The sequence below is a fragment of the Ostrea edulis genome, chromosome 5 (assembly GCF_947568905.1).
Source record: "Ostrea edulis chromosome 5, xbOstEdul1.1, whole genome shotgun sequence".
NCBI lineage: Eukaryota > Metazoa > Mollusca > Bivalvia > Ostreida > Ostreidae > Ostrea > Ostrea edulis.
Genome location: NC_079168.1, coordinates 47,850,208 through 47,863,413, shown reverse-complemented (window position 1 = coordinate 47,863,413; position 13,206 = coordinate 47,850,208). Strand labels below are relative to the sequence as shown.

The window sequence follows — 13,206 nt, the reverse complement described above, 5'->3', positions numbered from 1 at the left end:
GATTTTGTAATCAGTTTGAAAGAGCATGTTTGTATTTTTAATCTATGATGGCCAATTGGGATGAAGTAAAGTAGGAATCAAAGTTGAATGTCTTGAAAAATTTCAAATGGTTAAATTCATACATGTGTTTCACAATTAAGCACAGCTTGTTGTGATGCTGAAGATATGATATTGTCTAAATAATGAGCTGCCTTTCTTTCCAAACCACCGATAGATTGTTGTTACTCATTCATTGTATGTCCACAATTGTTTGATGTCCATGCTTAAAGCAGCATCTTTGACCTTTGACCTCACAAAACCTTCGTTAGAAGTTGAAGTTATTTTGGTTTTTGTTTGTTTATATATTAACAAAAGTTACCACAAATGCATACATATTAATTTGAATGATAGTTTTCCTTAAATTGCTGCCTGAGGATTCAGGATTTTTGTGTTCATTTGATATTCTTTGATTATTTGTTACTGTTATTATCACTGTTCGTTGGGTTGGATTGAAATCCACAAGTGCTGCCTTGAATGACTTCATATTCTGGAGTTTGAGTAATTTCAACCCTTTGCCTCAATTCATGGAAAGAGTTCCATTTTCTCTTCAGAATAATATAAATTTGCAAGACTGTTTGTGCTTCAGGTTTGCTGAGTACTGATTACTGAAATTGTCACTCTCTTCTTTGAAATTAACATCTAAGACATCTTTTTCTTTGAAATTAACAGTCAAACTATTGAAAAGTGTTCTTCATGTAACCATCTAACGAAAAGTACTCGCATGGTATTAAATACATATCTGTATTTTACTATATTAATCAGAAAATATATATTCACTTAAATTGTTAGTGCTTGAAACTCATTAACGGAACAGATAAGTACATGTTCTAAGAAATATAAATTTAAAGTGTGTTCTTAATTTCAATGTTCGTTTTTAATATTCTTGCAGATTCTTTTGCGTAATGGCACAGCTTTTGTTATGACACTTAGCTTGTAACCATTGCCTAATATAGTTTAGTTTAATGACTGCACTTGCTATAGCCTAATTTTATATCTTATTTACCAGTACAATGTTTAAAAAGTTAAACAATATTCGGTAATCAAGGGTTTTAAGAAAGAGATCTTAAGGTTTTCTTATTCCTTTTGTAGAATTTATGTGAGATGAAAGCTTGCCAGTGTTGCAATCTAATTTCATAATCATTTTTTCTGAATTTCACACTGATTCACAATTCATAAAAATTAAAATTGTTTAATGATGAAACACCCTTGTAGCCTGCATTTTTAGAAAACTGGTTATATGAAATTTCCAAGAAGCAATAAAGTGAAATTCTAAAAGTAATTATTGAAGGTTGACATAGTGTATGTTTTCGATTACTAGTAATCTATTGTACTTATGTATGTGTCAGAAAGAATTTTTTGTTTTACAGAAAAGCCAAAACAACTATCCAAAACCCAGAGTCAAATGAGAGATGCAATTTCTGTGGATGAAGGAGGCGGAGGCACTGGGGGAGGAGGGAGTAACAGTGAAGGGGGTAAGCGCACAGAGAGCGTCTCTGAGGACAACACTAGTCAGGGAATACCAGCCCCTGACAGCAATCTGGATGAAGTAGTTTCTGATTCATCTGACAGTGATGATGACAATGATGCAGATGATGATGATAATGAGGAAGCCAGACGACGAAGACAGTTCAAAGCTGAGAAGGTTTGAGCTTTTCTGTACTTTTGAGATTTTTAGATCACACAAGTCACTCAATTTTCTAAAATCTTCTGTACAATTGCACATTTGAAAAAGGTTTTCATAACGAACAATTTATCATTAATTATTATGATTTATATCATTAATGATAAATTGTTTACCAATGAAAAAATTAAATTTCTCATTAACAGACGATTTATCATTAATGGTTTTGATGGTGCATCAGTAATAATATAGATTTTTCATTAGCAAACACAAATGCATTCGTTAATGCAACTTTTACCATCAGTGGATTTTTGAGTCGATTCGTGTGGCGAACTACTCCTTGGCATCGGGTCCGTCCTGCGGATTCACCACTTCACTACCACCCTAGCTCATACGCAACTGAAGATAGTTTGACTGGCAGTGTATATTAATTGATTTGTTAGATATTAAAATCATTGCCGTGCACATAAAATTCTTAATGTCTATGGAACACACACATTGTTTGTGAAAGAATGTGAAAATATTTTAGAATCAGGCATCGATCTAGCAGGTCTGCAACTGAATACAGTTGGGAGAAGATGAGACTCTGCAGATATGAAAGCAGACACTGCATGTCTTTCATTGAGTTTAAGATTTGTAAACATAGTTAATAGTTATGTACGATATATTCAAATTTTAGCCAAATATTAATGGCAAAAGATTTATAAAGTTTATTGAAATAATGATATTTTTAAACACGCATGAATATAAGGAGGGGAAGGGTTAGATGAATAAGGACTTCCTATTACTTGATATATTGCATTTAACTTTCCGTGAAAATAAATGATATGGCAATTTTTGAACTAATATTCTGACGAAAATCTGAAATGAATTAACTAATTCTGTATTTGCTTTGTGTAAATGAATAAACAACGAAAGAGTTAACATCATTTACATATTTACTGGTACATTTTTGCGGGAATACTTGATATAAATAAGACGACAGAAGAGGCGATCAAGATATTTGAAGACTTTCAAGAGAATAATTTGTATCGATACCTGTTACAAATTGTGTCCAGGCTGTTACTTTTTTTTATGGGCCGGTACAAGCCATTCTATGATATAAGATTGGAAAAGTCGCATGTGTTTCTGCGGAACAGGTGTCTGTTATTGCGGAAGTGTACTAATAAAGAATGATGTCTTTTATTATCTATCTATTTAATTTTTAGCTCACCTGAGCCAAAGGCACAAGTGAGCTTTTTTGATCCATTGTCTGTCGTCATCATCGTAAACTTTTCACATAAAGTTTTATCTTCTCGAGAACCACTGGGTCAATTTCAACCAAACTTGGCACAAAGCATCCTTGGGTGAAGGGGATTCAAGTTTGTTCAAATGAAAGGCCATGCCCCTTTCAAAGGGGAGATAATCACAAAAATGCAAAATTAGGGTAGGGTCATTTAAAAATCTTCTTAAAAACCATTGGGCCAGAGGAGCTGAAATTTACATGAAAGCTTCCTGACATAGTGCAGATTCAAGTTTGTTCAAATCTTTGCCCATTGTGGGTAGGATGGGGCCACAATAGGGGATCAAAGTTTTACATACAAATATATAGGGAAAATCTTTAAAAATCTTCTCAAGAACCTTTGGGCCAAAGAAGTTTACATTTACATGAAAGCTTTCTGACATAGTGCAGATTCAAGTTTGTAAAAATCATGACCTCCAGGGGTAGATTGAGGCCACAATAGGGACTAAGGTTTTACATGCAAATATATATGGAAAGTTTTCAGATATGGGGCCAGGTGAGCAATGTGGCCCATGGGCCTCTTGGTTTTTTTTTCTTTTTTGGACAAGGGTTTATATATTATATTTTTTTATCACCACAAAAAAAATAATTCATGGTATAATATGTAAAATTCCCTACTATAATTTGAAATGTCAGAACCCTTTGCACTATACATTTCGCATAGCAAGGCATTCTATAATCAGAAGACAGAAAATCAATAGTGTTTGACAAGCAGCCATGTGTGCCACGCCATTAAGCTGTACGTACATGGATTGCATGAGAACTGGACACGGCTGTAACATGTCAAACTGGAGCATTACATTGAGTAGTGTAAAATTTTGTCAAGAATTTCATCAAATTGTAGGGTTGGGGGGGGGGGGGGGGGGGGGGGGGAATTACAGTCATATTTTATGTTTATTTCTGTCCAAGTTGTAATACAAAGAATCCTGAAAAATTTTGTAAGTAATATGTATAAAAAAACAAAACAAGACACCTAGAAAGAAAAGCACAATGAAATCATGTGTATATGTGTTGCAACCTCCGTACCCCTCTCTAGAAGCGCCAATGTAATGTACATACGTTGGTTGCACATGTAATTTCTGCATATATAATTGTGTTTTGGTTGTCCAAGATATTGATTATTATAAATAATTGATGATATGCTAAAGATATCTTGATCCTGATCTAGATAAGTAGGGGACTAATATTTACAGATTTTGTTACATCATGACCCAACATTGCCTGCAAAAAAATCACACAATGGACACATAAAATCAGTTACTAAAATTATTTTGCAGTTACATTTTTCATTAATTACAGAAATATCCCTTAACTGGCACTAATTACAGTCAGAAATAGTAAATCCTTATATTGACGTTATGAATTGTGGACCGCAAAGTGTTGTGCACTCCTGTATTAAGGGGGAAATAACTCACGCTGCATTGTGAAAGATGTTCTTTTTAGGTCACTTGAGTTAACTTGGGTGACCTATTGCATATTGTTGTCGTCTTGCGTTGTCCGTTGTGCATTAACAATTGAACATTTGTAACTTCTTCTTAATAACTACTATTCCAATACATTTCAAATTTGGTATGAAGCATCCTTGGGACAAGGGGAACTTAAATTGGAAATTTCAGGACTCCTGCAACCCCAGGATCTTAGAGGCAAGGCAAAAACTGCCCAAAATTGACCAATTTTCAAAAATCTTCTCTAGAACCGCACATGTTTAAGAAAAACTAAGTGCATAATGATGTAGAGCAGGAAGTCCTCTACCAAAATTCGAAATTTTATCATCCCCGGGGTAGGGGTTTTGACCCCAGAGCGGGGCCAAACTTAGTATATAGTGTTTATGTGTAAAACACTTAAATAACATCTTCTTTAGTGCTATTGATACTAAATTAAAACTAGATGGATATTTAGAAAGAGCAGATAGTCCTTTACTAATATTGTGAATTTGATGATCCCAGGGGTAGGGGTTTTAGTATTAGGAAGGGCCCAAAATGGTCAGTTATTTTAAATGTCTGAACAATAGAATTTTTTAACTTCTTCTTGATAACTACTATTCCAATTCTTTTCAACTTTGGTATTAAGCATCTTTAGAAGAAAGAGGACATAAATGTAAATTTCAGGACTCCTGCACCCCTGGGGCCTGAGGGGCAGGGCAAAAACTATCCAGAATTGACCAATTTTCAAAAATCTTCTTCTCTAGAACCGCACAAGTTTAAGAAAAACTAAATGCATAGTGATGTAGAGCAGGAAGGCCTCTACCAAAATTGTAAATTTCATGATTCTAGGGGTAGGGGTTTTGACCCCAGGGCAGGGCAAAACTTAGTATATAGTGTTTATGTGTAAAACATTTAATTAACATTTTCTTTAGTGCTATTGATATTAAATTGAAACTAAATGGATATTTAGAAGGAGTAGGTAGTCCTTTACCAAAACTGTAATAGCATGAGGGTAAGGGCTTGTTTTCAGGGTGATGTCTAAATTATAATTCAATGATTTTAATGCCTTATTTAAGTTTGCTGATACTGTATAAAATCTAAATGCATACTTAGGAATAGCAGAAAAGGATGTACAAAAATGGTGAATTTCACAACCCAGCGTTTCGACTCTAGGATGGGTCCAGATTCATCATTGTATGCACTTTTGAGGGCATTGAAGTTTTAAGAACACATCTTGTTTTATATTGTTGCTGAACATTAGAATTTAGCCTAGATATTCAGAACAGGAAATTTTTTCTAGATTTCATAGCCCTTGGGAGTAGTGATACTTTTCACTAGTACTCAGGTGACTGATAAGGCCTGTGGGCCTTTTGTTATTGTGTATAGCAACGTCAGCTGCATTTTTTACTTCAGTAAATTCATTGCATGTATAATTGTTCTGATGATGACCACCCCATGGTTGAAACTGGTCTACCAAATAAAATTCACACTGGATTCTCATGATGTGTTGGTGATCTGTTTTATTCCTTCAATTGATTGTATATTGTTTAACTAGTTTATACCTTGGATGCAGACCCTTTTGAATACCGCATGATATCCACTTGTGAGAGTCTTCCATATATAATTTTAACCTCAAAGTGTTGGTCTCCAGTTTTTGACTTTGTTTGACCTTTAAACAAATCAGAAATATACATTGTAATTAAATGTGCTTTTCTATGTTTTAGGGTACAGCTGGAAGAGAAGCAGAAGCTGGATTAGAAATGTCTATGCTCGTTAATTATGTTCAACCAGTTCACTTCCATTCCTTTGAAGTTTCAGAAAGTAAATCATTAATGATGTATAATATCAATGGAGTAAACTCAGGTGACCTATTGCAATCGGGTGTCTTGCGTTAACAATTGAACATGTTTAACTTCTTCTGGATAACTACCTGTCCAATTCTTTTCAAATTTGGTATGAAGCATCTTTGGGACAAAGGGGACATAAATTGTAAATTTCAGGTCTCCAGCACCCCTGGAGCCTTAGGGGTGGGGCAAAAACTGTCCAAAATTACCAATTTTCAAAAATCTTCTTCTCAAGAACCACACACGTATAAGAAAAACTAAATGCATTGTGATGGAGAGCAGGAAGGCCTCTACCAAAATTGCAAATTTCACGATGCCCGGGGTAGGGGTTCTGACCCCAGGATGGGGCCAAACTTGGTATATAGTGTTTATGTGTAAAATACTTAAATAACATCTTTAGTGCTGTTGATACTATATTGAAACTAAATAGATATTTAGAAAGAGCAGGTAGTCCTTTACCAAAATTGTAAATTTGATGATCCCAGGGGTAGGGGTTTTGGTATCAGGGTGGGGCCAAAATGGTCAGTTATTAAATGTGTGAACGATTGCTATTGCAATTGGTTTTCGTCCGTTGTCATCAGTCGTGCGTTAACAATTGAACATTTTTAACTTCTTAATAACTACCAGTTATTTTCTTTTCAAATTTGATATGAAGCATCTTTGGAACAAGAGAGACATAAAATTGTAAATTTCAGGATTCCTGCTCCCTTGAGGCCTTAGGGGCGGGGCAAAAACTGCCTAAAATAGACCAATTTTCAAAAATCTTCTCAAGAACCGCACATGTGTAAGAAAAACTAAATGCATGGTGATGAAGAGCAGGAAGGCCTCTACCAAAATTGCAAATTTCATGATCCCTGGGGTAGGAGTTCTGACCCAGGGTGGGGCCAAACTTGTTATATTGTGTTTATGTGTAAAACACTTAAATAGCATCTTCTTTAGTGCTGTTGATACTAAATTGAAACCAAATAGATATTTAGAAAGAACAAGTAATCCTTTACCAAAATTGTAAACTTGATGATTAAAACAAATTCTTTTCTAAAGTAGCAGGGCCACACTAAATCATATCCAAATGCAAACAAACCTAAGTTAAGTGAATTCAAGTTTTTAAAAAAATTCAAACAAGATGGTTTGCCCCCATATGGCAGAGAAGTAATTATAGTACCCAAAGAAAGGCCTTTTCACATGGAGTATACATGTGAAATATGAAAGCCCTATTACTAACCATTCAAAAGTTATGGCTTTGGTTAATTTTTGCCAAACGTTGGTCAAATTCCAAAGTATGAAGATTATTAGGTCAAAATGTTGGTACTGAAAGAATCATCTTGTCAAAAGGGATGCACATGTGAAAATATGAAAGCTCTATAACTAACCATTTGAAAGTTATGGCCTAGGTTAAAGTTTTTCAAAAGTAAGTCAAATTCCAAAGTTTCGAGGTCAAAAGGATTGATAGCAAAAAAAAGTTTTTGTCACATGGAATACATAATATGTGAAATATGAAAGCCCTATCACCCTCCATTTTAAAAGTTATGGGCAAGGTTTAAGTTTTTGCATACAAACAGACAGATGGACAGACCAAAAACTATATGATCCCAAATCTCTTATTACAGGGGCATAATTATTATATTGGGGGTTAGGATGGATCAAATTTAACAAAATGCATGCATGTGTACAGGAAAGAAAATCTTTTGAAAGGTCTTCTTCAGAACAGCAAGGTCATGTTAGTCATATTGGTATTGATGCATTACTGTGTTGTGTGAACTCAAGTTCGGTTATGTTTTGACCTTTATGGCTAGGTAAGTGCCATAATATGGGGTCAAAAGTTTTTATTGGAGTAAAGCTTGAAATTTTTTTTTTTAAATCATTAAAAAAAAATCAGCTGAACAACAGCAGAGCCAAAGTGACTCTAGTGAGCAATGTGACCCATGGGCCTCTTGTAAATCTATCAGTTTTGTATTTTACTGAACACAGCCAATCCAATTTCACAAAAACTCTTACCTTGTTCATGACTTTTGATCTGGTTATGAAAAGCTTGATAATTGGCCATAACTTGATGACATTCAACTTGACATACTTCCAAAATTCTAGATTATTGCATATACACCCATTTATAAATTCTGTTATGTTCATCAGATGAGCATTTCAATGCCCATGGGTCTCTTGTCGGGTAATAATATTACTTTAACAGAGTTTATGAAAGACACCAGATTGTTGGATGATCCTGAAAATCGGGAATTTGACCTGTGAAGTCCAAACAGATTGGACACATTGTCCAATAAATTTTTATGAGATAAAAAAATTAATCACACATATTTGATGTTTATTCATTTAGATATGAATAATTTAATTTCACTTGTAAAATGCAATTTGAATTTATTTTATACTGTATGTATATAAAATGAGTAAAAATTGCTTTCATTTCTTGATTAAAATAGCTAAAGTAAAGATTTTTTTACAATAAAGATTTATGTTTTTTCTACTTTTCCAGGAATTAATAGTCTTGTTTTGTTAAATTTATTGTTAATGCATGAAAAAGTATTTCTGGTAACACAATGGCCTAGCTTATAAAGTTGTATGCAGCCGATAAAAACAAAAAAGAGAAATTCTTGATCTTGAAACAGAAATCTAATGATTAATAGAACTGTGAAAATAGAAAAAGTTTTAGAAAGCTAATTTTGCCTGCTGTCTGGTAAATTTTAATTTTGTATGGTAGGATTTTTTATTTTTTCTTTGGGTTGCTTTTTCTGTATTTTTTTTTTTATATATATACAATTTCCCCAATTTACATGACATAATGTCCTGTGGTTTTTAACGACCTTTCACCAACTCTGTATAAATCAGTGGTAAATGAGTCTGTACAAACTACGAAGTAAATTCTTATTTTCTTGCACTTCTGACAAGAAACATCGTCTTTATCTTGATCTGATGTATGGTTTTCATTTTCTTCAGAGAGAAACAAAAGTTTTGAAATCTCCTCTTTTGTGGAAACCCAAGCAACCAGTCTTCTGAAGGAATATCCAGTGGAGTTTGTCAAGTATCCTTAAGCAAAATATTTGTTGCAACACAGATTTTACATTTCTATTCCCAGTAATGATATGGATGTTTGCATAAGCATGCACTTGTTATACCCCAAGCAGCGAAGTTGCGGCGGATATGTTTTTGATCCGTCCGTCTATCAGTCCCTTTCTTGTCAGCACCTCCTTTAAGACAGCTCAACAGAATTTTGTGAAACTTTGTTGTTAATAAGGACACACTATGTAGATGTGCTTATTCCCAGGAAATTCTGATTCAGTAATTTTTCTGGGAGTTTTTCTTTCATTATACATTTTTTATGTGATGCTTGCCAACAAATACAAGTGAAAAACTGTATCATGATGGTAAGATTAGAAAGTTGTCCCTCACCTGACCTTCTTAAACAAATCTCCCCAATTCCAAATTTTTTCTCCTCTTTTTCAAGGCTTTTTACATGCCCATCATCAGAAAACAAAATGTTAAAGTGTTTTCATTAAGGATACAGATATTTCCCTGAAATTTAGTCACAACCTGCCTCTTGGAGAAATACAGATTTGTTTTGCATTTCAGCTCAATTGGTGCACTTTGACCTACTTTAGGGCTAAAAGTAGGTCAAATAGTTTCCTGGTCTTCTTCTCATTATGGATATAGATATTGCACTGAAATTTTGTCATCACTGTCGAACGGGCATATGATACTCTTGTTGCTACATGAATTTCATTTCGCAAAGAAAATTTTCGCCAAGCTACTGATATAGGTCTTGGAAGTGCAAAGTCAAGATGGATATTGTCATTGACAAATTAGTATTTGATATCACAGACATGATTTTGGAATCATATGTGTGTTGGGGGATAAATATAACATTACTCTAGTAAGGTAAGGTACATTATGAAACATGTGCCAATATGCCTAGTACCAATGATCAAGGTTAACATGATTTTACAAGAACTTGAATTAGATATTGATTTGAAAACCTTAATCATTCTCAGTTACAATAAGAGGCAGCTTAGTAGAATTTACCCCCGGGGGACTCGTGTGGATTCCAGTAACTTTCTACCACAGGTCAGTCAACTCATCACAAGTTTTTAGCTCACCTGAGCGGAAAGCTCAAGTGAGCTTTTCTGATCACCTGTTGTCAGTATGTCTGTCCATCTGTCTGTCTGTAAACTTTTCACATTTTCGACTTCTCCAGAACCAATGAACCAATTTCAAACAAACTTCGCCAAATGCATCCTTGGGTGAAGGGCTATCAAGTTTGTTCAAATAAAGGGCCATGCACCTTTCAAAGGGGAGATAATTTGAAAAATGCCAAAACGGGTGGGTCATTTAAAAATCTTCTCAAGAATCACTAGGCCAGGGGAGCTGAAATTCATTTGAAAGCTTCTTGACATACTGCAGAATAAAGTTTGTCAAAACCATGTCCCCCAGGGGTAGGATGGGGCCAGAATAGGGGATGAAAGTTTTACATGTGAATATATAGGGACAATCTTAAAAAATCTTCTTCTCAAGAACCACTGGGCCGGGAAAGTACAAATTTACATGAAAGCTCTCTTACATATTGCAGATTCATATTTGTAAAAACCATGGCCCCTGGGGGTAGAGTGGGGCCACAGGGAATCGAAGATATAGGGAAAAATCTTCCTCTCAAGAACTGGGCCAGAAAAGTTTACATTTACATGAAACTTCCTGATATAGTGCAGATTCTAGTTTGTAAAAATCATGCCCACCCCCCCCCCCCCCCCCCCCAGGTCATAGGTTGGGGTCACAATAGGGATCAAATTTTTACATGCGGATATGTAGGGTGTAGGGAATTTCTTTTAATGTGTGCCAAGGTGACTCAGGTTAGCGAGGTGGCCCATGGTGCCTCTTGTTTTCTTTTTCAAACAAAAAAATGATGTAAGTGTTAAGGCTTGGTCACAGACTGACTTGCTTAGGCAACTAAATGTACTGTCACAATGTAGTGAATTTGAGTATATGTATATACCGGAATGCTTGTATTAATGTATGTATGCAACCATTAATATTCTTAGGGGAATTAAATATTTTCATAATTTGTATGGTGACCTTTACTTTTCTTCACATATTTTGAAAGACCATGGTAATAGGAATCTTTTCACCATGAACTTTCTTTGGAAATTATATTCTAATTGACTTTATATGTCAGAAATGCGTTTTTCTCATAGGGATTAATGTTAATTTCTATAACAGATATTTCTTATATGTCTTGTCAATTTTGAAAATGCTTCTGGTGAATCACTGTGTATGTTAATTATCTTTCATTTGTATTTTGTATTACATAAAAATTAATTATTGGGAAAAACAATGGTGGTTTTATGGATCTGATACCTTAAACATCTTTTCTTTTATTGGTAAATTCTATGTGTATAAGGATTTGTTATGTGTACATGTATATGGATTTGCTATGTTTATAGGGATTTGAATTAACCAACAGTAGGGTTTTTCATCTCCTGAAGAATAATATGTTTTGGAGATGTTTGAAATATCATTGTATATATTTTATGTTTTATAGATTTTTTGGAATGCAGGTTGCCAACTTGTAGCATTAAACTTCCAAACTTTAGGTAAGTAAATCCACAAGAAAAATTGAGCAAATATTGCAGTTGTGAAATGGCTGAAAGAGAGTAATACTTCCACTTTTAAAATTTTGATTATGGACATTAAAAATGTGTTAAAATTTGTGATATCAGATTGAGTGAAATACATGTAAGTAATGAGTTAGTAGGTCATCTTTCTGATCAAGTGAACATCGTTATCTTGATCAGTTCTTATTCACCCCTGTATCAGTGTGACATGCACCAATTTCTACTTTCACTTTTATCAGGAAGTGATAAAATTGTACGTATTTTCAATCAAAGTACATCGCATGATTATTCATGTACAATTGTAGCATAGCAAATTTGGCACTAAAAGTGGTACCAATAGCTAGGATAAATTATTTAGTAACCACTGGCATTCACTCCACATTGTTACAACATAGTTTACCTGTAGATATGAATAAGCAACAATTTTTTTTTATGATTTTAAGAGATAAAACATTAGGAACACTTCCAAACACTTGTAGTACTGAGTGACACAGAGTTTTTGTTCAGACAATGCATGATACAGAAAGTCTATTTCGTAGCTAAGTAAAAACCAATCCCAAGCTGATGAGAAAATTTTCTTTTTAAAAAAAAAACCCACTTTGAATATGTCATGTAATTTTACTTTGCAAAGCATTTTGATAATTTTCAATATGGTTTGGACATTTCAGTTATCACATTGTTATTTTAACACATGATGGGCTCATCAACTGCTCATAGCAATCAGATAGCACATGATTTTTATAAAGAAGTGATTACTTCCTAATGAACATATACCATGGGCTTTGATTAAAAGATTGATTATTGAATCAAAGGTCTTCATTTTAAGTTCCTGTTAATTCAGAAAAATGTCTTATGAAAAAAATTGTATATTTGATATATTTTTTTCTTAGTGCCTGAGTATTGATTTTGGTATTTGATGATCGGATGTTTCGATGGGTACGGCAACACTATAATTGGACATCAGTACCCCGTAGTTAGAATCAGAATCCTAAACGTGTAGTCATATCACTCATATGCAGCACATAATGCTTTGTTGTGCTCATTTCAGACCTTGCCATGCAATTAAACCTAGGAATATTTGAGTACAACAATCGCTGTGGATATGTTCTGAAGCCTGAATCTATGAGAAGAGATGACAGGCGATTTGATCCCTTTGCAGAGTCCATTATGGATGGTGTAGTTGCAGCCACATTGACGATAAAGGTATATGCTCCAAGGACTGAGAAAAACCAAAAACATGTCACTTCATTTTGATGTCGTTCACAGGACTTTACTTGTTTTAAAAGATTGAAAGAATTCTGTCTCATAATTAAAGTACATTCCTATAAATCATTGTAAAGAGTTATGATTTGGAGTACATGAAATAATACTTGTATTTCTCTGC

The 13,206-nt window shown here is 34.2% G+C and overlaps 1 protein-coding gene across 15 annotated transcripts in view; it reads left to right on the top strand.

Annotated features, from left to right (window-relative positions):
* The window catches only part of LOC125652508 (1-phosphatidylinositol 4,5-bisphosphate phosphodiesterase beta-1-like), a 144,867-nt gene that overhangs the window by 90,932 nt on the left and 40,729 nt on the right, over nucleotides 1-13,206 (top strand). For all 15 annotated transcript variants that reach the window (XM_056164646.1, XM_056164643.1, XM_056164645.1 and 12 more), the window contains 6 exons: nucleotides 1,407-1,681; nucleotides 6,091-6,187; nucleotides 9,157-9,241; nucleotides 10,209-10,281; nucleotides 11,750-11,801; nucleotides 12,871-13,025. In XM_056164646.1, coding sequence (XP_056020621.1) covers nucleotides 1,407-1,681; nucleotides 6,091-6,187; nucleotides 9,157-9,241; nucleotides 10,209-10,281; nucleotides 11,750-11,801; nucleotides 12,871-13,025 — 737 coding nt within the window. The remainder of the gene's footprint in view (nucleotides 1-1,406; nucleotides 1,682-6,090; nucleotides 6,188-9,156; nucleotides 9,242-10,208; nucleotides 10,282-11,749; nucleotides 11,802-12,870; nucleotides 13,026-13,206) is intronic.